This window comes from Scyliorhinus torazame, chromosome 12, assembly GCF_047496885.1.
Source record: "Scyliorhinus torazame isolate Kashiwa2021f chromosome 12, sScyTor2.1, whole genome shotgun sequence".
NCBI lineage: Eukaryota > Metazoa > Chordata > Chondrichthyes > Carcharhiniformes > Scyliorhinidae > Scyliorhinus > Scyliorhinus torazame.
The window spans coordinates 38708353-38733595 of record NC_092718.1 but is presented as its reverse complement, the minus strand read 5'-3'; the positions used below and the strand labels follow the sequence as shown (position 1 = coordinate 38733595).

Here is a 25243-nt window from a genome sequence, read left to right as displayed (position 1 = left end):
CCCAAACATTTATTCCAAGTTCTTTTATCAGCATCTTGGTTTCCGACCTACTCCAAAAGTTGTACAGGTGAACAAAAAATCCACAATGAAATAGGAACATGGGAATTTGGAGCAGAAGTAGGCAATTCAGCCCTTCGAGCCTGCTCCACCATTCAATCCGATCATGGCTAATCCCTTCCTGGTCTCAGATTCACCGACCCACCTGTTCCCATATCCTTTTTTAAAATCAGAAATGTGCTCTCCCTCTCGCGCCCGCCCTCCCTCTCGCACCCGCCCTCCCTCTCGCGCCCGCCCTCCCTCTCGCGCCCGCCCTCCCTCTCGCGCCCGCCCTCCCTCTCGCGCCCGCCCTCCCTCTCGCGCCCGCCCTCCCTCTCGCGCCCGCCCTCCCTCTCGCGCCCGCCCTCCCTCTCGCGCCCGCCCTCCCTCTCGCGCCCGCCCTCCCTCTCGCGCCCGCCCTCCCTCTCGCGCCCGCCCTCCCTCTCGCGCCCGCCCTCCCTCTCGCGCCCGCCCTCCCTCTCGCGCCCGCCTCCCTCCTCGCGCCCCGCCCTCCCTCTCGCGCCCGCCCTCCCTCTCGCGCCCGCCCTCCTCTCGCGCCCGCCCTCCCTCTCGCGCCCGCCCTCCCTCTCGCGCCCGCCCTCCCTCTCGCGCCGCCCTCCCTCTCGCGCCCCGCCCTCCCTCTCGCGCCCGCCCTCCCTCTCGCGCCCGCCCTCCCTCTCGCGCCCGCCCTCCCGCTCGCGCCCGCCCTCCCTCTCGCGCCCGCCCTCCCTCTCGCGCCCGCCCTCCTCTCGCGCCCGCCCTCCCTCTCGCGCCCGCCCTCCCTCTCGCGCCCCGCCCTCCCTCTCGCGCCCGCCCTCCCTCTCGCGCCCGCCCTCCCTCTCGCGCCCGCCCTCCCCCTCGCGCCCGCCCTCCCCTCGCGCCCGCCCTCCCCCTCGCGCCCGCCCTCCCCTCGCGCCCGCCCTCCCCTCGCGCCCGCCCTCCCCTCGCGCCCGCCCTCCCCCTCGCGCCCGCCCTCCCCCTCGCGCCCGCCCTCCCCCTCGCGCCCGCCCTCCCCCTCGCGCCCGCCCTCCCCCTCGCGCCCGCCCTCCCCCTCGCGCCGCCCTCCCCTCGCGCCCGCCCTCCCCCTCGCGCCCGCCCTCCCCCTCGCGCCCGCCCTCCCCTCGCGCCCGCCCTCCCCCTCGCGGCCCGCCCTCCCCCTCGCGCCCGCCCTCCCCCTCGCGCCCCGCCCTCCCCCTCGCGCCCGCCTCCCCCTCGCGCCCGCCCTCCCCCTCGCGCCCGCCCTCCCCCTCGCGCCCGCCCTCCCCCTCGCGCCCGCCCTCCCCCTCGCGCCCGCCCTCCCCCTCGCGCCCGCCCTCCCCTCGCGCCCGCCCTCCCCCTCGCGCCCGCCCTCCCCCTCGCGCCCGCCCTCCCCTCGCGCCCGCCCTCCCCCCTCGCGCCTCCAAATAGAGCTTTTCATATCTTGGCTTGTTGTTGCACATTGAATGATCCCCCAAACAAGGTTACATGTTGGAAGCCTCAGGTATATCATGGAAAATCACAATGTCGTAAGAGAAAGCCCAATGAAAGTTTCGACAATAAACACTTGCTAAAACCTGAAGAAGCAAAAATGACTCTGGTTCAGCATTTTGTTTTCTGTGCAGTGTAAATGTGTAACGGCAATGTTTTGATGCTGTTTATAATCTTAATTTCTCCTTTTGCAGGTGATTATATTCTTGATGCGAAGCCAAAGGAAATCACTGATGTTCAGAGATTAAACTATGAGCAGGTAATTTATTAATTTGTTGGTTATATATTTGTAATCAGTGTGGTCTTCTCATCAGAAAAGTGACAGTAAGTAATCTACATAGAACTGATCCTGTAAGAATTTCTAATGTATGTACAAACTGTAACTGAAGCTGAGGGAATCATAGAGCTTGTGCTCAAAGACTTATTTGACCAAGAAAATCTTACTATTTTGAAAAATAAATTAAGAGTAGCCAATTTTTTTTTTTCCCAATTAGGGGGGCAATTTTAGCGGTGGCCAATCCACCTAACCTGCACATCTGTGTGTTGTGGGGGTGAAATCCACGCAGACATGGGGAGAATGTGCAAACTCCACATGGACAGTGATCCAGGGCCGGGATCCAAACCTGGGCCCTCAGCTGCAGTCCCAGTGCTAACCCACTGCGCCGCATGCAGCCCCAAATCTTACTATTTTGTAGTCACATACTAATCTGACCATTGTCCGGGTCCTTCCTGTTGATCCCCTTATTTCCCCTTTCTTTATTTTTGCCATTATCATTTTTGATCCATGGGTGCTTAATGAACATGTATCTTTAAGTCAAGCAGCCGAGAGAATGAGGAATTGAAAAGTTATAACAGAGAACACTCTGCTAGCTGGGCAGAAAAACTCAGATTTTTCGGCACCCAAAAGGTGTGGTGGGACTTGGATTGATTGGTTGGCTGGTGGCCAATGAATTGACCAAAAGTGGGGTAGTAGGAATTAGATAATAGCTACCCAGTTGAATTTGCTGCATATTTCATTATAGTTATTGTTCTAAATATAAAGTAATTGTGTTTAAATTTACAACCCTGTTGACGGTGATTATTGGCAGCCAAGGACCAAAGATTTTGGATATTTTTCGAAGAATTATTGGTTAATTAAATTGTGTTGCGACTCCAGGTCAAGGAGTTGACACCGCCCTAGCCCAGGGTGTAATAACATTGTGAATTTTAACACATAATATTTGTGGATTCATTGGTGCAACTTGTCAGATCTATGAAGGTTTTAATGTAGTTTACCTCAAGGCCCATACCTAAGAAGTTGAAGTTCCTAATTTATCCAAAACATTTTTTTAGATTCTACATATCCATAGACAGACCCATTGTTTCACTTTCCCCACGTTTCTTTAACACTTGGCAAGTCTGTTTTCCAGTTAGAAATAGGGACGGTAAGATAAATTGCAATGAAAATAAGCAGTACCAAGAGCTTACTGTTGTAATGAGTACTCCGGAAGTTTGTCTTTTGGCTGAATGTTAATAGTCAGAATAAATTGACCTGTGCATTTAGTCCGCAAAATATATGTATTTTAGACTAATTTAATTGTAAATTGGGAAAAGATTTTTAATGTCCGTTTTGCCATAAACTGTGCCATGAGTTTCCCAACATTTTTTAACTTGATCAGTAAGCTCATGGGCTACTTTTATTACGTAAGACAGCTTTTTGTGTGAGAACCAGAGCATAGGACCACCATCGAAACGATGCAACGTTGTGACTTTCACAAATGAGACTTTGGAGAGAGTTGCAAACTTGACTACATAAGCCTTACTGCTGGCAGTAAACAAGAAAGAGACCTGACTAATACTCGCGATTCAATCGTTCTTCTGGAAGGTGCATCTGTGCAGAAGATGGATGAAAACATGGTTTGACTTCACCACTGCTACTTGTGCAATCTTATCAAAATGACCATAGCTTTAAGTCAACGAGTCGACCACCAATCGGTCCAGTTGTTTGCTAAATTTGCAAAGAAATGCTCAACAGAGCAGCATTGATGGACTCGCTGCTGGTATAGTTGAAATTGTACTTTATAATTAGTTGTCTCCTTTCAAAGCAGGCAAGAAAATTGGGAGAAACCGTTTCTGCTCAGAATGAAACATTGATAACTCTCATTGCACTGATTTCTGAAAGCTAGAGGCTGGTAGTTCAGTCCAACGAAATCCAAACAATTTCCTTTGCAGTTTAGCTCAAGAAAGAAGAAGAAATTGCTTATTGTCACAAGTAGGCTTCAAATGAAGTTACTGTGAAAAGCTCCTAGTCGCCACATTCTGGCGCCTGTTCGGGGAGGCTGGTACGGGAACACTTGAGGCTCATATTCTGCTCTCTTGATTCCCTTTACACTCAACTGACCACTCCGCTACCGATCCTGCAACATATCCTTGCTGATATTGTTAGTAGATCCTTAATTTCAGGCACTGTCCCATTCATCTTTATATCAGCATCACCAACCTGCTCCTTAAAAAGCACTTTCTTGACTTGTTTGTCTTCAACTATTTTGCTGATGTCTAACCAGCATTTCCAAAATATTGGCATGTAGCGTAGAGTTCTAAAGGCCAAGGTTGATGATTTGGAGAACTGCTCGAGATGCCAAAACTCAAGTATGTTGGGTTGCTGGAGGGACGGAGGGCTCCGATTCCACAGACCAGATGCCAAGATGTTCACCAAGTTGGTTGGGGAGGAGGTCTTTCCGACCCTTCCTGAGTTGGACCGGACCCATTGTTGCTGAGGCAGAAGCCCAGATCTGGGGAGCTACCACGGGTGATCGTAGTCAGGTTTCATTGATACCTGGATAAGGAGCGGGTCCTGATGAGGTCAAGGACCAGCAGGACTGTAGATGGGAGGGCCATGTCATCAGAATGTACCAAGATGTTGGGGCAGAGCTGGCAAGAAGGCGTGTGGTGTTTAATAAAGGCAAGGCTGCATTGTACAAGAGCAATGTGAGGTTGTGTGTGGTGGACCCAGCTTGTCTTTGGGTGACTTACAACGACAGAGGCTATTACTTTGATGCGCTGGAGAATGCAAATGAGTTTGCCAAGAAGCACTGACTGGGGTGAACTCAAGTGCTTAGGGACTATGGAGTTTGTTGTTTGTTCATTATTAAGTTCATCTATATTTGGTTTTTTTTTGTGGGATTTTTGTAATGTGGGAGGAGGCTTGGGGTTGTGACTGGCTTGTTAGTGGGTGCTTTTCTGGATGAAGTTGAGGTTTATGTATTGTACTGCTGGAGGTTTTGGGGGGAGAGGGGTTGGGTATTGATTTTCCTCTTGTTCTGTATTAAAGTTTGGTATGGGCCAGGGGGTCTGATCGTTGATATACTGTTTAGTTGACTTTGATTTCTATCCTGTGTGGGGGTCACCCAGCTCGCAGTATAGCTAGTTAACATGAACGAAGAAGAGGGGCAGCACACTGGCGCAGTAATTAACATTGATGCCTCACGGCGCCGGGATCCCAAGTTTGATCCCGGCTCTGGGTCACTGTCCGTGTGGAGTTTGCACATTCTCCCCATGTTTGCATGGGTATCGCCCCCATAACCTAAAGATGTGCAGCAGGGTAGATGGATTAGCCACGCTAAATTGCCTCTTAATTGGAAAAAATGAATTGGGTACTCTAAATTTTGGGGGAGAAAGGGGAGATGGCTGTAGCTTGTTACGATTGGGGTGGGTTTTTTTAAGGGATTTTTGTTTCTGTTCTGATTGGGGACAGGGAAGGAGGGAGAGGGGCTTTGTTCTTTTGGTTGTTTGGTTTTCAGGGTGGGATGGGGCTGGAGGGGGGGGGAAGAAGTGGGAGAAAGGGTTGGGGGGGTGGTTGATCAGAGGCCCGTGTACAGTTAATAATTTGGATGTGAGAGGGTTAAATGGCTGAGTAAAAAGGTCACTGGTGTTTGTGCACATGAGAAGCTTGAATACAAATGTATGTGATTTTTATACAGGAGATCCATTTGAGAATCAAGAATCAAACAAGGTTGTGGAACGGGTGGCTGGGGCAGGAACATCACTCTGGTTTTGTTGTAGGGCACAGGGTGCCGCTGTGTTGATTAATAAGAGGGTGGCTTTTCCTGTGGTTGATATATTGGCAGACCCAGGTGGGAGTTACATAATCATCAGTGGATCGTTGGTGGGTGCACCGGTGATTTTGGTCAATGTGTATGCACCAAACTGGGATCACACGACATACATTAATAAGATTCTGGCATCTATCCCAGGTTATGAATCCCATCAACTAATTATGAGGGAATCACAGAATCAACAGTGCAGAAGGAGGCCATTCGGCCCATCGAGTCTGCACCGGCCCTTACAGAGAGCACCCTACTGAAGCCCACGTATTTACCCTATCCCAGTAACCCCCACTTCACATTTTTTCGAACAGTTTTGAATTCTAGGTTAGATAGGTCGAGTCCCAAGTCTCTGAGTCCATCGGGGTGGCAAAGGAGTTATTGGTGCTCATGGAACAGATAGGGTGCAGACATGTGGAGATTTAGGTTTCTGAGAAATTGTAAGTTTTCTTTTTCTCCCCATGTCCATCTGGTTTACTCCCAGGTTGACTTACTTGTAGTGGGCAGGTCTCTTCTCCCTGGGGTGATGGGGGAACGGGGTATTTGGCGATTGTTATCTTTTTTTTATGGACCTGATGTTGGAGCCGGTCCGCTCTCGACGACCATGTGGAGACTGGACACAGCGTTGCTCGCGGATAAGAGTTTTTGTGAGCATGTATCCTCTACCATTGGGGAATATGTTGATTTCAACAGGAATGAGGAGGTCTCACCTTCCGTGCTCCAGGAAACTCTGAAGGCAGTTATTCGGGTGGAGATAATCTCTTAAGGAACATAGGGATAAATCTAGGAAGTTGGAGAGGCAGGTGGACTCCATTCTCCAAGTGGACCGCCAGTAGCGATCGCCTCAACGCCGGAGTTATTGGCGGAAAGAAAGAAATTGCAACGATGGAAGAAGTTGAAGGAGTAAGTAAGCTGGGTGGGAGAGGTCTTTGATTATGCTGCCTGCTTTCCCCAGGCAGTGGGAGGTGTAGATGGAGTCAATGGATGGGAGGCAGGTTCTTGTGATGGACTGGGCTGTGTTCACGACTCTCTGAAGTTTCTTGCGGTTCTGGGCCGAGCAGTTGCCATACCAGGCTGTGATGCAGTCAGATAGGATGGTTTTTATGGTGCATCTGTAAAAGTTGGTAAGAGTTCATGTGAACATGTCGAATTTCCTTAGTTTTATGTGGAAATATAGACGCTGTTGTGCTTTCTTGGTGGCCGCGTCGACGTGGGTAGAACAGGACAGATTTTTGGTGATGTGCACCCCTAGGAATTTGAAGCTGTTTACCATCTCCACCTCGGCCCTGATGATGCTGACAGGGGTGTGTACAGTACTTTGCTTCCTGAAGACAATGACCAGCTCTTTAGTTTTGCTGGCATTGAGGGATAGATTGTTGTCATTGCACCATGGGTAGCACAAGTGGATAGCACTATGGCTTCACAGCGCCAGGGTCCCAGGTTCAATTCTACGCTGGGTCACTGTCTGTGCGGAGTCTGCACGTTCTCCCCGTGTCTGCGTGGGCTTCCTCCAGGTACTCCGGTTTCCTCCCACAGTCCAAAGACGTGCAGGTTAGGTGGATTGGCCATGATAAATTGCCCTTAATGTCCAAAAAGATTAGGAGGAGTTATTGGGTTACAGGGATAGGGTGGAAGTGAGGGCTTAAGTGGGTCGATGCAGACTCGATAGGCCAAATGGCCTCCTTCTGCACTGTATGTTCTATGTTCACTCCGCTAGGTTCTGTATCTCCCTCCTGTATTTTGACTCTTTATTCGAGATCCGTCCCACTATCAGGGCAAGTGAATACCCCCCCCCCCCCCCCCCCCGCCACACACACACACACACACACACACACACACACACACACACACACACACACACACACACACACAAGGGAGGGGAGTTGATCTCGGAAGGCTGCCGTTTCGTCCAGCCAGGTTGAGCTTCCCTTATTTGGGAATCCGAGTGACCCATGACTGGGTCTTACTCCATTAACTTAATTTTTCTAGTCTGGTTGAGGAGGTGATGGACTATTTGAAAAGGTGGGATGCCCTCCCTCTCACCTTAGCGGGAAGAGTACAGACAGTGAAGGTGAATATTTTCCTGTGTTTTTGTTCCAGTGTCTCCCAGTATTTATTTCCAAGGCTTTCTTTTACAGGGTTAATAAATTGACATCTGCTTTTGTTTGAGCTGGTAAGATTCCTTTGGTTCGTAAGATGATTTTGCAAAGGGTCAGGCAGCCGGGGTTGACACGTGTTATGTTACTCAGGTCGGAAAATATTGATAACGTGCGGGGGTGGTTCAAGGATGCGGACTGTAGATGGGGGCGGATGGAGGAGGTTTCATGCATAGCGGTCTGAGGGCTCTGGTTACTATGTGCCATTTTTATTTTGGGTCACTATGTGCGGAGTCTGCACGCTCTCCCCGTGTCTGCATGGGTTTCCTCCAGGTGCTCCGGTTTCCTCCCACAAGTCCTGAAAGATTTGCTGTTAGGTGAATTAGACATTCTGAATCCTCCCTCCGTGTACCCGAACAGATGCCGGAGTGGGGCAACTAGGGGATTTCTACAGTAACTTATTTGCAGTGTTAATGTAAGCCTACTGTGACAATAATAAAGATGATTATTATATTAGATTCTCTTCGAGCCCAGTGGTAATAACAATTTTGAGGATTTGAAATCAGTTTAGGCAGCACATTAAACTGGGTTCCATGTCATTGATGGCTCCGATCTGCAGGAGCCATAGGTTTGTACTGTCTGCTTAGATTCATCGTTTAGGGCATGGGCAAGGAAGGGTTGGACAGGTCATGGAACATGTTTCTGGAGGGTAAGTTCACCAGCCGAGATGAGTTGCTAATGAAGTTCCAGCTCCCAAGAGGGAATGTTTTCAGGTATGCGATTTTTTTATGCGAAGAGGTAGAATTCCGAACGGACTACAGAAGATAGAAAATAGATGTCGCCTGACATAAAATGGACTCTGTCAATGTTCTTGACCCGATGTTATTATCAGAGTCTGCTGCTGAAGTAGTAAAGCTTTGTGCAAAACAAGTGATCCCCACAACCAGATGCATCCGGAGAGACAATGAACCGTTGGCAACCTTTGCCCAATGTCTGTATTCTTAGCTACTTGTAACTGACAAAGGGGCCCCAAATTAAGGAACTAGCAAGGAATGAGGAAGGACATGTTCAACGTGACTGGACTATTGACCCCATGACTTTATGTAACTGTTATTTATGTAATGAATTGATCGGGTAAGGCAAACTGCCAATTAGAGGCTTTGGGGCGAACTTGTAGCCATTTATGGCATTGAAGATGCATGTTATGAATTGTGACGCAAACAGAATTGATTGGGTATATGTAAATGCGAATGCAAATTAATTCCGCTTTCCTTCTGTATATTAACCCAGTGCGACCTCAGCTCAGGCGAGAAAAGGTGCTGCACAGACCGTGGGGGTCAAAGGCCTTTTCTCCCAGAGCTCTGAAAATTAATAAATTGCTTCTTTACTCACTCAAAGGTCTATTCGTGAATATTTTCACCTATATACGCAAGGAGCTGACTTAATTTCTCCTGGTACCGTTGCCTTCGCTTATGGACAGGGCCCTTTCTGATGTCGGAGCGGTTTCAAGACCTGTGTATTGAGTCAGCTTGCATGTGGGGTTATTCCCTGTGGCTCAACTCAGTACAGAGAAGAAAAGACACAATGACAACCTGAACAAAATGGCTATTTAATCAAGCTTGTGACGTGTACATGGAGAACAGACTGGATATCTGCCAAGATCTGTTCTGCCGAACAAAGACCAGAACACAGTACTTATACAACGTTCAATAAATCAATAGCCCACCCCAGTTAGATGCGATCCAATCCCTGAAGCTGCTACATTTAAACTTATCCAATAGAATTGCCAGCAATGTTTAAACTTTCCCCAATAGAATCGCAAGCGACCCATGATGAACCCTCATCCTGGCAGCTATGTACAATCTCAGCAGCCTGTGCTGACTGTGAGAAACAGAACAACAGAACCAGCACCCTGAATTGTTTCACAAAGACAAGATGTAAGAAGTAATGTCCTTTTGGTCAAGTTAGCTATCCTAAATCCCATTTGATTACTTATTACTGCTATGTCCTAAAAATACATGTTTACTGGCTAATAATGATTACTCCGTACTCTTCCTATAATTCATCTCAATCCTTAATAAAGTAACATATGTAAAACTCTGGTGGCATGCTAACTATTCAGTTTTAAGAGGTATCATCGCTGAACCCCCCCCTCCACTGAGGTGGGGGGGGGGGGGGGTAGAGGTGTGCAGTGAGGTTCTTTACAGGGTCAACATTGTTGTGTTGGGTGCTCTGGATCCGTGGAACACATACAGGTCACCAACACTTGAAATAGTGCAACACCATTTTATTGAATCATTAACTGTTTAACATACTCTGACTGTGGGTTAACACGATACTAGCTTTAACTAAATACCTTTGCCTTGTCCTAACCAGTCTATGCAATCAGCACATGGTGAATGTCTGTGTTGCAGGCTGTGAGCTCTGTCCTCCTAGCTCGCTGCAGCTCGAATGAGCGGGAACTCTGATGCCACCTGTCTTTATATGCGGTGTTGTGTGTGTTTGTTGATTGGTCCCACTGTGTGTCCATCAGTGTGTGTCTGCACCATGATATACTGGTGTATATTATGACATCCTCTCCCTTTTATAAAAGAATGTACCTGTGTGGCAATAAATAGTGTAAGATGAGAATGTCCCTGACTAGGTGTGTGCAAAATATTTACAGGACTATGTACATGGGAACTAAGCTATTTACATGGGAAGGTGCCTGGTGCAGAAAAACAGTATGTCACAAGAATAACGAGGTGAACACTATATACAAACCATGTAAACGATCAAACGGAAGAACCGAACAAATCAGAAAGTCCAAAAGTTCACATATTTAGTCTCAGAGGTGGTTGCCGAATTCTGGTTGACCGCCTCAAGGGTGGGTCGGGAGCCGCCAGCTGAGGAGCGGGCTGGACTGCGTCAGAGTGACGAGGATGCAGAGTGACCGGGATCTCTGCATAGTCCATGGCAGCGTCAGCAGGAGGGCGAGGCGACAGTGGAGAATCACGTAGCGAGCACGGAACAAGACGAAGGGCGCGTCGATTGCGGCGTAGAATGGAGCCCAGGCTGTTCCATGGGGGTCATGGCGCGTGACGCATATGCAACGGGGGCCCATGATGAGGCCTCATCACGTTGCAGGAGCACCTCCCCAATGCCTGGCATCGGTCAAACTTTTAGTCTCTTTTGCTGGATCAAAGAAAGCTAAGACCGGGGCTGTGGTCAGTTTTGCCTTGAGTTCTCTCCATTCGCGCTTGTGGGCAGGGAGCTATTGGAAGTCTGTCATCTTTCTGACCAGGTTCTGGAGAGCCGTGGTATGAGAGGCGAGGTTAGGGATGAACTTCCCTAAAAAGCTGACCATGCCCAGAAATCGGAAGGCCGCCTTCTTGTCCTCTGGCTTTTTCATGGCTGTGATAGCAGCCACCTTGTCCGCATCCGGACGCACACCCAGCTGGGAGATGTGGTCCCCGGGGAACCTGAGTTCCGTCTGACCAAAAGAGCATTTAGCCCTGTTGAGGCGTAGGCCCTGCTCACGTATGCGTTTGAACACGTGCTGGAGGCAACTGACATGCTCCTGTGGGGTGGTGGACCAAATGATTATGTCATCGACATAGACGCGAACACCTTCAATGCCTTCCATCATTTGTTCCATGATCCTATGGAACACTTCTGAAGCAGATATGATCCCAAACGGCATCCTGTTGTAACAATATCTACCAAAGGGGGTATTGAATGTACACAGTTTCCTGCTGGATTTGCCAGAATCCTTTTGAGGCGTCGAGTTTGGTGAAGAGCTTGGCACGAGCCATCTCGCATGTGCTCTCTTCGCGCTTGGGAATTGGATAATGCTCCCTCATGATATTGCAGTTTAGATCCTTGGGATCAATGCAAATTCTCAATTCGCCAGAAGGCTTTTTTACACATACCCTGGAACTGACCCAGTCAGTTGGTTCTGTGACTCTGGAGATCACTCCTTGGTCCTGGATGTCCTGCAGCTGCTGCTTGAGGTGGTCCTTCAGGGGTACGTGCACCACAGGCGTGGCATTCTGTTTCAGTAAGATCTTGTAGGTATATGGGAGCGTGCCCATGCCTTCGAAGACGTCGTGGTGCTGGTCGATGATGGTGTCGAGTTGCACCCTGAAGTCAGTGTCCTGAAAGGCAGACGTGTCATCAGGAGAGAGAGAGAGTGAACTCTCTGAACTAGGTTCAACAGCTTGCATGCCTGCTCGCCAAGCAGGGAGGCTTTCGAGGAGCCCACGATTTCAAAAGGAAGGATGGCTTTGCGGGACCTGTGCGTCACTTCAGGTTGGCACGAGCCGCTAGCAGCTATGACATTGCCATTGTAATCCAATAGCTGGCAGGCTGATGGAAGGATGGCTGGTTTGACACGAAGGCTTTGGAAGTCAGACCGCGCAATGAGATTGGCGGAGGCACCAGTGTCCAAGCGGAATCTTATTTGGGACCGGTTGACCGTCAGGTGGCACACTACTCATCGTCTGGATCGATGCTGTATACCGACAGCGGCTGGTGTCCGCTTCGGGGACAGCCTGTTTTTTGTCACAACACCGACTCGAAAAGACGCCTTAGGGTCCTCGGCGTCACTGTTGTGTGGGTGGTTAGCATCGGACTCGTTGACCGTGGGTTGAATTGCCCGGACATTCCTGTGAGGCTGGCTGAAGTGATATGAATTGGCAGGCTGAGCTGCTCGGCAGAAGGCAGCATAGTTGCCAAGTCTTCCACATCTTGGGCATTATCGAGATTTGGCAGGGCATTGTCGTTTTAAATGGGCGGAGCCACAGTTGCCGCAAGTCGTAGCGTCAGCACGTCCGCTGTGCCACCGCGCATGCGCGATCGTGCGTGGTGCCCGCCTGTGCATTACGTTCTTCAATGTCGCCGTCCCCTCGTTTGGTGCGCACAAGCGTGGGAGTCCACGAAAAGCACGCAAAATGGCCGTCCTCATCCAGGCTGAGGCCCTGGAGTTGCTCAATCGCTTGGGCCCGTTCCGCCTCGTGGGGACCTTGCTGCGCCGTTTCAGCCGCTTGGATGTGGGAATACCGACACGTGGCGTTTTTGTGTAAGACACAAGTCTCAATGGCGGTCGCTAGGGTGAGCTGCTTTACTTTGAGGAGCTGCTGTCGTAGGGGGTCTGCCTGAACACCGAAAACGATCTGGTCGCGTATCATGGAGTCGGAGGTGGGCCCGTACCTGCAAGACTGCGCAAGGATGCGGAGGTGCGTGAGAAAGGATTGAAAAGGTTCATTCTTACCCTGCAAATGCTATTGGAACACGTAACGCTCAAAACTTTCATTTACCTCTACGCTGCAGTGTGTCAAACTTGAGGAGGACGTCTTGAACTTTGTTTTATCTTCATCATCCGCAAAGGTGAGAGAATTGAAAATGTGGATGGCATGGTCTCCGGCCGAGGAGAGCAATCTTCCTGGTATCCGAGGCGTCCTCCCTGTCTGTGGCCTTAAGGAAGAGCTGGAAGCGCTATTTGAACATCTTCCAGTTGGCACCTAGGTTGCCGGCGATGCGGAGCGGCGGCGGCGGGCTGATGTTGTCCATGTTGCAGCATGGCGGAATGCTGGCGGAAGGCAGATCACTTGCAGGTAGGTCTAGGAAGTGCTAATATCCCTCCACTCCTGGTATCATGTGTGTTGGGTGCTCTGGATCCGTGGAACACATACAGGTCACCAACACTTGAAATAGTGCAACACTATTTTATTGAATCATTAACTGTTTAAAATACTCTGACTGTGGGTTAACACGATACTAGTTTTAACTAAAGACCTTTGCCTTGTCCTAACCAGTCGATGCACTCAGCACATGGTGAATGTCTGTGCTGCAGGCTGTGAGCTCTGTCCTCCTAGCTAGCTGCAGCTCGAATGAGCGGGAACTCTGATGCCCCCTGTCTTTATAGTGCGTGTGCTCGAACTGGTGATTGGCTGCGGTGTTGTGTGTGTTAATTGGTCTCACTGTGTCCATCAGTGTGCGTCTGCACCATGATATACTGGTGTATATTATGACAAACGTCACCCCATGTGCGAGGTTAAACCTGATCCAGTTCACTGCCTCCTTCACACTCCTCACCCTGCTTCCTCATTGTTGACAGACAGCGAGTGAAGCAACCAACTGTTGAGGGCTGTGAGCAAAGTGATGAGGGAGGAGGCAAGTTCGACGACAAGTGAAGTAGCAAACAAGATGGCGTGTAAAGTGAGTGGGGCAGTGAGCGTTCAGTGGATGCAGAGCAATGATGTCAGGCACTGCATGTATGCCTGTGGGCGGGGTGTGTGCCAACCTCCTGTTCCAGGCACACAATGATGACTTCAGTGGCATCGACGTCCTGTTCCATTGTTGTATCAGGAGATACAGTAGAATACCTCAAGTGATTGCCATAAATGCCTTGCAAATGAAACAGACGATTTGAGTACTTCACATTCCCATGGGTTTTGGTTTTTGCAGACTGACTTGCTCCACTCTACTGAATTGAAATGTGAAAAGTGTACTAATGCAAATTGGTGTTATCCATCTTGGGCTGAGAGTTCAAATCACTTTAGTTTGTGCTTTTAAATGACTGTTTTTAAAAACCACATTCAGGTTTCCAGATGGTCGATTAATAATCAATATTTGGCACAAAGCACATCTTCATGGCAGGGGACCTGCGGATAGAGATGTTTGCATGCACTCACTGCCCTTATTGGTTGCAGTGATCACAGATTTGGAAGGTGCTGTTGATGGAGCCTTGACAAATTGCTATTGTGCATCTTGCAGATGGTGGAAGTTGTAGTGACAAAGCAACTGTGGTGGAGTGAGTGATGTAGTGGTGGATGGGCTGTCAAATCAATTGTGCTGCATTGTCCTGGATGACACGTAAATTCTTTTGAGTGTTTTTGTAGCAGCACTCCAGTACATTGGAAGTATTCTATTGTGCCTTACAGATGAAGGAAATGCTTTGGGGAGTTAGAAGGTAAGTTACTCGACACAGAATATCCAGCCTCCGACCTGCTCTTATAGCCACAATAGTTATGTGACTGATCCGGTAAGTTTCTGCTCAATTGCAATGGTTAGCACTGCTGCCTCATGGCGCTGAGGACCTGGGTTTGGTCTGTGTGGAGTTTGCATATTCTTCACATGTCTGCATGGGTACATCCCCACAACCCAAAGATGTGCAGGGTAGGGAGATTGGCCACGCTAAATTGCCCCTTAATTGGGAAAAAAAAAAGAATTGGGTACTTCAAATATATATATATTTTAAATTTCTGCTCAATGTTAACCCTCCCGAATGTTTATGGTGGTAGATTCAGCGATGGTAAGGCCATTGAATGACATTGAAAGATGGTTACATTTTCTCTTGTTGGAGAGGGTCATTGTTTGGCATTGTGTGTGGCGCAGTGTCTCTGGATTTCTGGTCCAATAACACTAACCATTGTGCTTCACTGTGATGAAAGGAAAGTCATTGATAAAGTAGTGGAAGAGTTGGGCTTCGGACATGGCTCTGAAGGTCTCCTGCAGCAATGTCCCAAGGCTAGATCATTGGCCTCAAACATCGTGCTGGTATGACTTGAGCAATTGAAGTGGTTTCTCCCCAATTCTCATTGACTTCAATTTTACTTGATGCCACTCCTGATCAGATGCAGCCTTGATGTCAAGGGAAATCGCTCTTCACCTCACTTCTGGGACTCCACTCTTTGACCATAAGACTTAGGAGCAGAATTAGGCTAATCGGCCCATCGAGTCTGCTCCACCATTCAATCATGGCTGATATTTTTCTCATCCCCATTCTCCTGCCTTCTCCCCATAATCCCTGATCTCTTCATTAATCATGAACCTATCTATCTCTGTCTTAAAGACACTCAGTGATTTGGCCTCCGCCGCCTTTTGCAGCCAAGAGTTCCACAGATTCACCACTCACTGGCTGAAGAAATTCCTCCTCATCTCTGTTTTAAGGGATTGTCTCTTTGCCTGAGATTGTGTCCTCTAGTTTTTCCTATAAGTGGAAACATTCTCCCCACATTCACTCTATCCAGGCCTCAGTATCCTGTAAGTTTCAATAAGATCCCCCCTCATCCTTCTAAATTCCAACAAGTACAGACCCAGAGTCCTCAACCGTTCCTCATACGACAAGCTCTTCATTCCAGGGATCATTCTTGTGAACCTCCTCTGGACCCTTTCCAAGGCCAGCACATTCTTCCTGAGATGCAGGGCCCAAAACTGCTCACAATACTCCAAATGGGGTCTGTCCAGAGCCTTATACAGCCTCAGAAGTACATCCCTGGTCTTGTATTCTAGCCCACTCGACATGAATGCTAACATTGCATTTGCCTTCCTCACTGCCGACTGAAGCTGCACGGTAACCTTTATAAAAATTAAAAATAAAAATTTAGAGTACCCAATTCATTTTTTCCAATTAAGGGGCAATTTAGTGTAGCCAATCCACCTACCCTGCACCTTTTTGGGTTGTGGGGGCGAAACCCACACCAACACTGGAAGAATGTGCAAACTCCACATAGACCGCGCAAACTCCACATGGACAGTGACCCAGAGCTGGGATTGAACCTGGGACCTTGGCGCCGTGATACAGCAGTGCTAACCACTGCACCGCAGTGCTGCCCCCGCTTGCACATTAACCTTAAGATAATCAGGAACAAGGACTCCCAAGTCCCTTTGCTTCTGATTTCCTAAGCATTTCCCCATTTAGAAAATGGACATTCTCCCCGTGTTTGTGTGGGTTACACCCCCACGACGCAAAGATGTGCAGGGTAGGTGGATTGGCCATGCTAAATTGTCCCTTGGGAAAAAAATGAATTGGGTACTCTAAATTTATTTTAAAAAAGAAAAAAAAGAATAATTTCCCATCTTCTGCCTCCCTCCCTTCTTAAACAACGGTGTTACATTAGCCACTTCCCAGTCCTCTGGCACCCTTTACTGCCTCTATTGATTCATGAAAGATCACCACCAATTCCTCCACAATCTCCTCAGTTATCTCTTTTAGAATCCTGGGATGTAGTCCATCCGGTCCAGGTGGTTTATCCACCTTCGGACCTTCCAGTTTCCCCAGAACCTTTTCCTTCGTGAAGGCCATTGCACTCACCTCTGATCCCTGATTCTCCTGGAGCTCTGGCATCCCACTGGTGTCACTGTGAAGTCTGATGCACAGTAACTATTCACTTCCTCTACCATTTCTTGCTTTCTGGAATTATTACTTCTCCAGCCACATTTTCCAATGGTCCAATGTCGATTGCCTCTCTCTTCCCTTTTATATATTGAAAAAAACTCTTCCTGTCTTCTTTTATATTACTAGCTAGGTTGCACTCCTATTTCATTTTCTCTCCCACCCCACCCCCATTATTGCTTTTTTAGTTGTCCTCTGCTCGCTTTTAAAGGCTTCCCTATCCTCAGGCTTCCCACTAATACTCGCCACTTTGTATGCTTTTTATTTTGCTTTTATGCTGTCCTTGACTTCCCTCATCAACCATGGATGCCTTGTCCTCCCTTAGCATGTTTCTCCTCCTTGGGTATAATTTCCGTTGTGCCTCCCGAATAATCCCCCAAAACCTCTGCCATTGCTGTTCCACTGTCTTCCCTGCGAGGCTCCTTTTCCTTTTTTATGAATTTATAGTACCCAATTCATTTTTTCCAATTATGGGGTAATTTAGCGTGGCCAATCGACCTACCCTGCACATAGTTGGGTTGTGGGGCCGAAACCCACGCAAACACAAGGAGAATGTGCAAACTCCGCACGGACAGTGATCCGGGATCAAACCTGGGACTTCGGCGCCATGAGGCAGCAATGCTAACTTCTGCGCCACCGTGCTGCCAGCTCCTTTCCCAATCAACTCTGGCAAGCTCCTCCCTCATGTCTTTGTAGTTATCCTTATTTAATTGTAATACCGTTACATCTGATTCCAGCTTCTCCCCCTCAAACTGTATGCATGAATCAAGCCTAAATCAGACTGAAAGTGTGTGGTCTTGACCGATCGCAAATTGAGCATCGATGAGCAGATTATTAATGATTAAATCCCTTTTCACAGAATTGTCAACAATTCCTTGTCTCACTTGGCTGATTATTGAGTGTAGACTAATGGGACAGTTGACTGGATTGGTATTTTTCCTACTTTTGAGTTTATAGGACATCTGATTTTTGTGTTTCATACCCAATTATATTTTTATTGGCAAAATGTGGTTGAATTTTCTTGTGGTTTTTACTGTACTTTAGGATAACTTCTAATCTTCAAACAAACTGTTCAGGCACTGTGGATTTTGAAGAAAACATTGACTGTTTTTCCTCTGTTTATTTTCTCCCTGATTGATGAGCTATACCCAGAGACTGAAAAGAGGAAAGGAAATAAACACATTCTAATTTCATTAAGTGTGTTGAGCTTTCATTCGTATATCGATCATTTTCGAACAAATGTTGTTTTGAATGACTGAAAAGATTCAAAATGTAATGAAATCTTCTGGACCTGGAGGAGTTGCTCAAGCACCAAACAGTAAATGGATGAGTTATGATGTAAAGTTAGTTACTGCTTTCTGAAATTAATTTATGGTACAGCAAGGGGTGCCAATGAAGGAGCCGAAACTGTAAATTGTACTTTCCTCTGGAGACTCATTTTATTTGTAAATTTAGTTTGTAGTTAGTCATTGCCTTCTCTTCGCTTTGTAAGTTGCAGACATTAAAGAGGGGAAATAATTTTAAGAAGCATTAAGTAAGCATTGCTGTCATGCTGTTTCTCACACACAATGTGGCCCTGCACAATGTTCTACTTTATTATTCACTTCTATGTTTCTCAGTCAGATGAATAAATGTTTTGGTGTTTCAACTTCATGCAAATGAGGTTAATTTATTTTGCATGAATTTTCATAAATATTGGGCAAGAAAAAACTCGAGACAGATTTTCACATCAGTTAGAACTGGTCATTTGTTGAATCATTGTGGAGCAGGATATTTTGGTTTTGATTAGTTAAAGGAAAAGTGGAAAAAAGTTAGCTCTTTGTTAAAAACAGACCCACAGTACCCTGTATTCACATGGATGTTTCACATTTTGATATACCCTTACTTAAAAGAAAGATTTGCATTTCAAATTTATTTCTGCAACTGTTCTGTGTAGCTTGATGTATATCAGAATATACATTAAAATCTTGCATCATCTGACTAGAATCACACTTCTACATCGGGTGGAACTTTAACGTTATTATTATTTAAAAAAAAATAATCCTTATTGTCACAAGTAGGCTTACATTAACACTGCAATGAAGTTACTGTGAAAAGCCTTTGGTCATCACATTCCGGCGCCTTTTCGAGTCCACAGAGGGAGAATTCAGAATGTCCAAATTACCTAACAGCACGTCTTTTGGGACTTGTGGGAGGAAACCGGAGCACCCGAAGGAAAGCCACGCAGACACGGTGAGAACGTGCAGACTCCGCACAGACAGTGACCCAAGCCGGGAATCAAACCTGGGACCCTGGAGCTGAGAAGCAACAGTGCTAACCACTGTACTATCATGCCGACCTTACGTAACAGGGATCTACTTGGTGTGTGATGTGGCATGCCCAGCATGAAAGAAAATAACAATCAAGAACATTATAATTAGAATCTATTTTTTTATATTTGCGATCCAAATTATCACTAGAATTTTCAGAAGGGTTAGAGCTGCGTTGCTTTTTTTCATGTTTCATTTCCGTTTCCTGATTAACAACATGTATTTTTTCCTGTGTCTAGGAAACGGCTAACTTGAAAAACATTTGTTGATGAAAATCGAAAGTCTTGCTAGTATTGTATGTCGTAATAGTGTATTTTGAAACACCATGTAAAAAGACTTAATTAAGCCTGGAAGCCATTTATGTCGGTGAATTGTAGAACTTGTCAGGAGCAAATATTAATGTGTTGAGCCATTTTTAAATCCTATTCGATAACCAATAATTGTATTTTATTATGCAGTATTTCAGAATGCTTGTATAGAAAACGGAGAAACACATGTTTTGTGGGTGGCGCAGTTCATTTGTGCCTGAATATGATGTGCCATGCTGCTTCACAGCGCCAGGGAGCCGGGTTCGATTCTGACTTTGGGTGACTGGAGTCAGTATGTTCTCCCTGTGTATGCATGGGTTGCCTCCCACAGTCCAAAATGTGCAAGTTCGGCGGATTGGCCATTCTAAATTGTCCCTTAGTGTCCAACGGTTAGGTGGGGTTACAGGGGATAGGGTGGCTGCTCTTTCACAGGGTCGGTGAAGACTCGATGGGCCAAATGGCCCCCTTCTGCACTGTAGATACACAGTGAAGTTTAATTAATTCTGCACATTTTTAAATACTTGTTTGTTCTTGCAAGATGCTATTCCAGTGAGGATAGTCACCTACGTTTTCGTGCATTGATTCAAATGGTCAGCAATGGGTTTTGGATTGATACAAACAGAACTCATTATTGTAAATGTACAAAACCTGCCAATTTAGATTTGTTGAGGAATCACGCTGGCTGTGGGCAAAGGAAACTGCACCAGTGAAATGTCACAATAGAATGTAGAGCCACAAAAGCCATGCACACATCAATATTGCTGAAGTGCAGGGGGATTGCAAAGTGACAGATGGAAATGAAGAGCAAGCAATGGTGCATCCATCCATTTAAGTATGGCGTAGAAGTTCCGGTGGGTTTGTTTTGCTCTTCCTAGTTCCAGATTAATATCTTTATTGTGTCTTTATTCAAAACTTGAGTCTTAAACTGTGGTCTTTGAGTGTGGGATCAGACTTGGTTGTAATACTTCAAACAATTCAACATCCCAATGACCCTCTGTAAGACCATATGTGAAGAATAACCATTTGGGCAATGTACCACAACTTGTAGATCACTGTGCTGAACAAAATGTTGAGTGTTTTGTTTTGGCCTTTGTTATTTCAATCCTTCATAATGTTTTCAAACCTTTATTTTTCCTTTTTATGCTTCTGAAACAGAATATGAGTGATGCAATGGCCATACTACACAAACTGCAGACGGGACTGGATGTAAATGTAAAGTTTACTGGTGTAAGAGTGTTCGAATATACACCTGAGTGCATTGTATTTGATCTCCTTGATATTGCACTTTACCATGGATGGTTGGTGGACCCTCAGGTAAGAATAAATCCATGCTAATATATTGCCCCAACGCGCAGCTCTTGGGTTGTGCAGTAACCTTTTATTTTATTTTTAAAAATAAATTTAGAGTGCCCAATTCATTTTTTTTCCAATTAAGGGGCAATTTAGTGTGGCCAATCCACCTACCCTGCACATCTTTGAGACCCACGCAGACACGGGGAGAATGTGTAAATTCCACACGGACAGTGACCCAGGGCCTGGATCGAACCTGGACCCTCAGCGCCGTGAGGCAGAAGTGCTAATCACTGTGCCACCATGCCGCCCTGTGCAGTAACCTTTTATGTGGCACCTTCTTGGAAATTCAAATTTACTATTCAACTAGTACCCCTTTATCCACCTTGCTTGTTAAATCTTCAAAGAATTCTAATAATTTGTCAAGACTATTTTCCTTTCACAAAACTAAATTTACAATGCCTGATTGTATTATGCTTTTCTACATAGTCCCTTAATAATGCATTCTAATATTTGTCATTTGGCAGTTGTTCGGTTAACTGGACATTTATTTCCTGCTTTATGCCTCACTCCTATTCGTTAATTTAATAGAGATGTTAGATTTGTCATTTTCTCGTCTGCTGGGCCCACTCCAGAATCTTCGAAATTTTGGAAGGTTAGAATCGATGTATCCACTTTCTCTGCAGCAGTTTCTTTTAGGGCTCCAGAGCACTTCATTGATTCATGCATTCATTCATTCAGCGAATCTTTACAGTGCAGAAGGAGGCCTTCAGCCCATTGGGTCTGCATCAACAGACCAAAAGAGTACTCTACCTAGGCGCACTCCTCCGTCCTCCCCCTGTAACCCCACCTAACCCGGACATCTCTGGGCACTAAGGAGCAATTTAACCGTAACTGCTATGGATTTGTCGCCTTAAGTCCAATTAGTTTTCTTAGTGCTTGTTCTTTAATGACCGTGTTTGTTTTAAGTTCTTCCCACCTATTTGTCACTTGATTTTCTACTGATCTTGGAGTTCCTCAGGGGAGTGTCATGAAGTTCATCAAAGACCTTCCATCATAAGGTCAGAAGTGGGGATGTTTGCTGATAACTGTACAATGTTCAGTGCCAGTCATGGCTCCTCGGATACTGAAGCAGTCCATGTCTAAATGCAGCAAGACCTGGACAATGTCCAGGCTTGGACAGACAAGTGGCAAGTAGTATCCATGCTTCATAAGTGCCAGGCAATGAATATTTCCAACGAGAGAGGATCCAACCATCGCCCTTTAATGTTCAATGGCAGTACATTCCTGAATCCCCATTATCAACGTCCTGGGGGTTAGTATTGATCAGAAACTGAACCGGACTAGCCATATAAGTACTTTGGCTACAGGAACAGGTCAAAGGCGAGGAATCCTGTGGCGAGTAACTCACCACCTGACAGGCTGTCCACTACAACGTACAAGTCAGGAATGCAATGGAATGCTCTCCACTTGCCTGGTTGAGTGCAGCTCCAACAATATTCAAAAAGCTTAACATCATCCAGGACAAAGCAGTCCGATTTAATGCGGCCCCTTCCACAAACATTCAATCCCTCTACCACTGATTGGCAGTGGCAGCCATGTGTACCATCTACACGATGCACTGCAGGAACTCACCAAGGTTCTTTTGGCAGCACCTTCCAAACCCATGAACATCCAGAAGATCAATGGCAGCAGATACCTTGGAACTCCACCACCTGAAGGGTCCTCTCCAACAATTGACCATCCTTTTTAAAAATAAATTTCCAATTGAGGGGCAATTTAGCATAGCCAATCCACCCTACCCTGTACATCTTGGGGTTGTAGGGGTGTATCCGACGCGCGCACTGGGAGAATGTGCAAACTCCACACGTGCTGGGATCGAACCCAGGTTCTCAGTGCCACGAGGCAGCAGTGATAACCACTGCGCCAACATGCTGCCCTTACAATTCGCCATCCTGATTTGGAAAAATATCGCCGTTCCTTCACTGTTGCCGTGTCCAAATCGTGGAACCTTCTCCCTATAACAGCACTGTGGGTGTTAGCTATAGCAGAAGGACTGCAGCGGTTCAGAAGACCGCTTATCTCTACTTTCTCCAGGGCAGTTGGAGATGGGCAACAAATGCTGGCTTTGTCAGCGAAGCTCACACCGCTTAAGTGAATTTTTAAAAATTCCCCAGTTTGACCCTAGGAAACGTTTCAGAACTTTTTTTTTCATGCAGGATTTGGATTTGGATTTATTTTTATAGTCACGTGTACCGAGGTAGATGAAAATTATTGTTCTGCGTACAGTCCAGACAGATCATTCCATACATGAGAAAAAAGAAACACGGCATACATAAATACACAATGTAAATACATAGACATGGCATCAAGTGAAGCAGACAGGAGTGTAGTATTAATCAGGTCAGTCCACAAGAGGGTTGTTTGAGTCTGGTAACGGCGGGGAAGAAGCTGTTTTTGAATCTGTGCGTGTTCTCAGACTTTTGTATCTCCTGCTCGATGGAAGAAGTTGGAAGAGTGAATAAGCGGGGAGGGAGGGGTCTTTGATTATGCTGCCTGCTTTCCCAAGGCAGCGGGAGGTGCAGACAGAGTCGATGGATGGGAGGCGGGCTTGTGTGATGGACTGGGCGGTGTTCACTACTCTCTCATTTCTTATGGCCTTGGACCAAGTAGTTGCCATACCAGGTGTGATGCAACCAGATAGGATGCTTTCTATGGTTCATCTGTGAAACGTTCTGGCTGAACAGGGGCATCCTGTTTATTCCCATTGACGAGTTTAAGTCTAAATGGGACACTGTAATTCAGACCAGGTCTGGGCGTTTATCTCTGACTCAGTGCTAGCAGTTTTACCCTCAGTCTGTTAACCTCTAAATTGGCCACTATATCTTCGATCCCATTTGTGGATCCAGGTTCCTAACATCTCCCTATTGTAACACCTGAAAAGTGTGACTGCTTCCTGGAACCAAGTGTCCAGTTAATATTCCCCCCACCCTGAATCATCGCAGTGCCTGAAGCTCGGACTCCAGCTGATTATCATGGAGCTGAAGGTTCTTGAGCTGCAGACACTTGATGCTGAATTTGTTTCCATGGATCACATTGGTGTCCACTAGATCCCACTGTAAAAGTTGAGAGTCAAGTGATGGAGACTTGCATTAGAATTAATTTAAAACTCTTACTTACCAACAATTTGTGTTGGTACCAAGGGCAGCACGGTAGCATTGTGGATAGCACAATTGCTTCACAGCTCCAGGGTCCCAGGTTCGATTCCGGCTTGGGTCACTGTCTGTGCGGAGTTTGCACTTTCTCCCTGTGTGTGTGTGTGGGTTTCCTCCGGGTGCTCCGGTTTCCTCCCACAGTCCAAAGATGTGCGGGTTAGGTGGATTGGCCATGATAAATTGCCCTTAGTGTCCAAAATTGCCCTTAGTGTTGGGTGGGGTTACTGGGTTATGGGGAAAGGGTGGAGGTGTTGACCTTGGGTGGGGTGCTCTTTCCAAGAGCCGGTGCAGACTCGATGGGCCGAATGGCCTCCTTCTGCACTGTAAATTCTATGACATAATTTCTCTGGGTTGAAGCAGAGAAATTGCCATTGCAGGACCTAAAAATAAGATTTTGAATATGTCAACAGACAACTCGCTATACCTTGGGAAGATTAAGCTTGTTTGGTTATACATTTTGAATTATTTAATTTAACAAGCATAAGAGATGCCTTAATTATGTTTAGATGTTATTAAAAAAAAAAGAACAAGTTTAAAAAGACTTTAAAATGGCTTTTTCGGGATGTGGTTCTGATTGGGCAATTAAAGCTTTTGTAATGCATCTTAATCAGCGAAAATAAGCCAATTTAAGTTGGATACCTGTTCCCCATTACATTCCAGTCCACCACCCCAGACACACACTTTTGAGGAATGCAGAAAGTATGTATCTTCACAGTGCACGCAGCAGTCTGAGTATCCTCAACTGCTTCACAGTCATGGTGCTGCAGATATTTGTCTGCAATGTAAAATGGGAATATGTAGTGCTAGACATCTTGCAAGTCTGAAATATCATTTTCTGCTGACAATTCTGTTCTATAGACGGCTGATGTAGCAACGGCAGTGGGAATGTGCAGCTATAACCAGCTGGTGGAGAAGATTATCCTCTGTAAACAGTCAGAGAACAGCGAACTGGTCAGTGAAGGTAAGGAAGAATAGCAATATTTGGTTTTCTTCAGTTGTAATACATACTAAGAAAGGAAATTGATGCAGTGCTTACCATGGGAATTATTGTCAAGCAATTTCAAATGTAGTCTTGAGCTCAAAATGCACTTAAAATGCAATAATCGATCTTTAGTAAAGATTACTAAATACAATATTATAATGAAAATATCTCCAAACCTTTCAGCCTGATGCTTGCCAACCATTTAGTTTTGTGCAGCTGGTTAACTCTGACAACATAGCAAACAGACATAGACTATCTGCTTTTAAGAAGTGCCTACATGTTCAGAATTTGTTCAGAATTA

At 46.6% G+C, this 25243-nt stretch overlaps 1 protein-coding gene across 2 annotated transcripts in view; it reads left to right on the top strand.

The window, feature by feature from the left end:
- Positions 1-25243, top strand: part of mindy2 (MINDY lysine 48 deubiquitinase 2) — a 123051-nt gene that overhangs the window by 22331 nt on the left and 75477 nt on the right. For both annotated transcript variants that reach the window (XM_072470712.1, XM_072470711.1), the window contains exons 3-5: positions 1698-1762; positions 20611-20769; positions 24819-24921. In XM_072470712.1, the coding sequence (XP_072326813.1) occupies positions 1698-1762; positions 20611-20769; positions 24819-24921 (327 nt within the window). The remainder of the gene's footprint in view (positions 1-1697; positions 1763-20610; positions 20770-24818; positions 24922-25243) is intronic.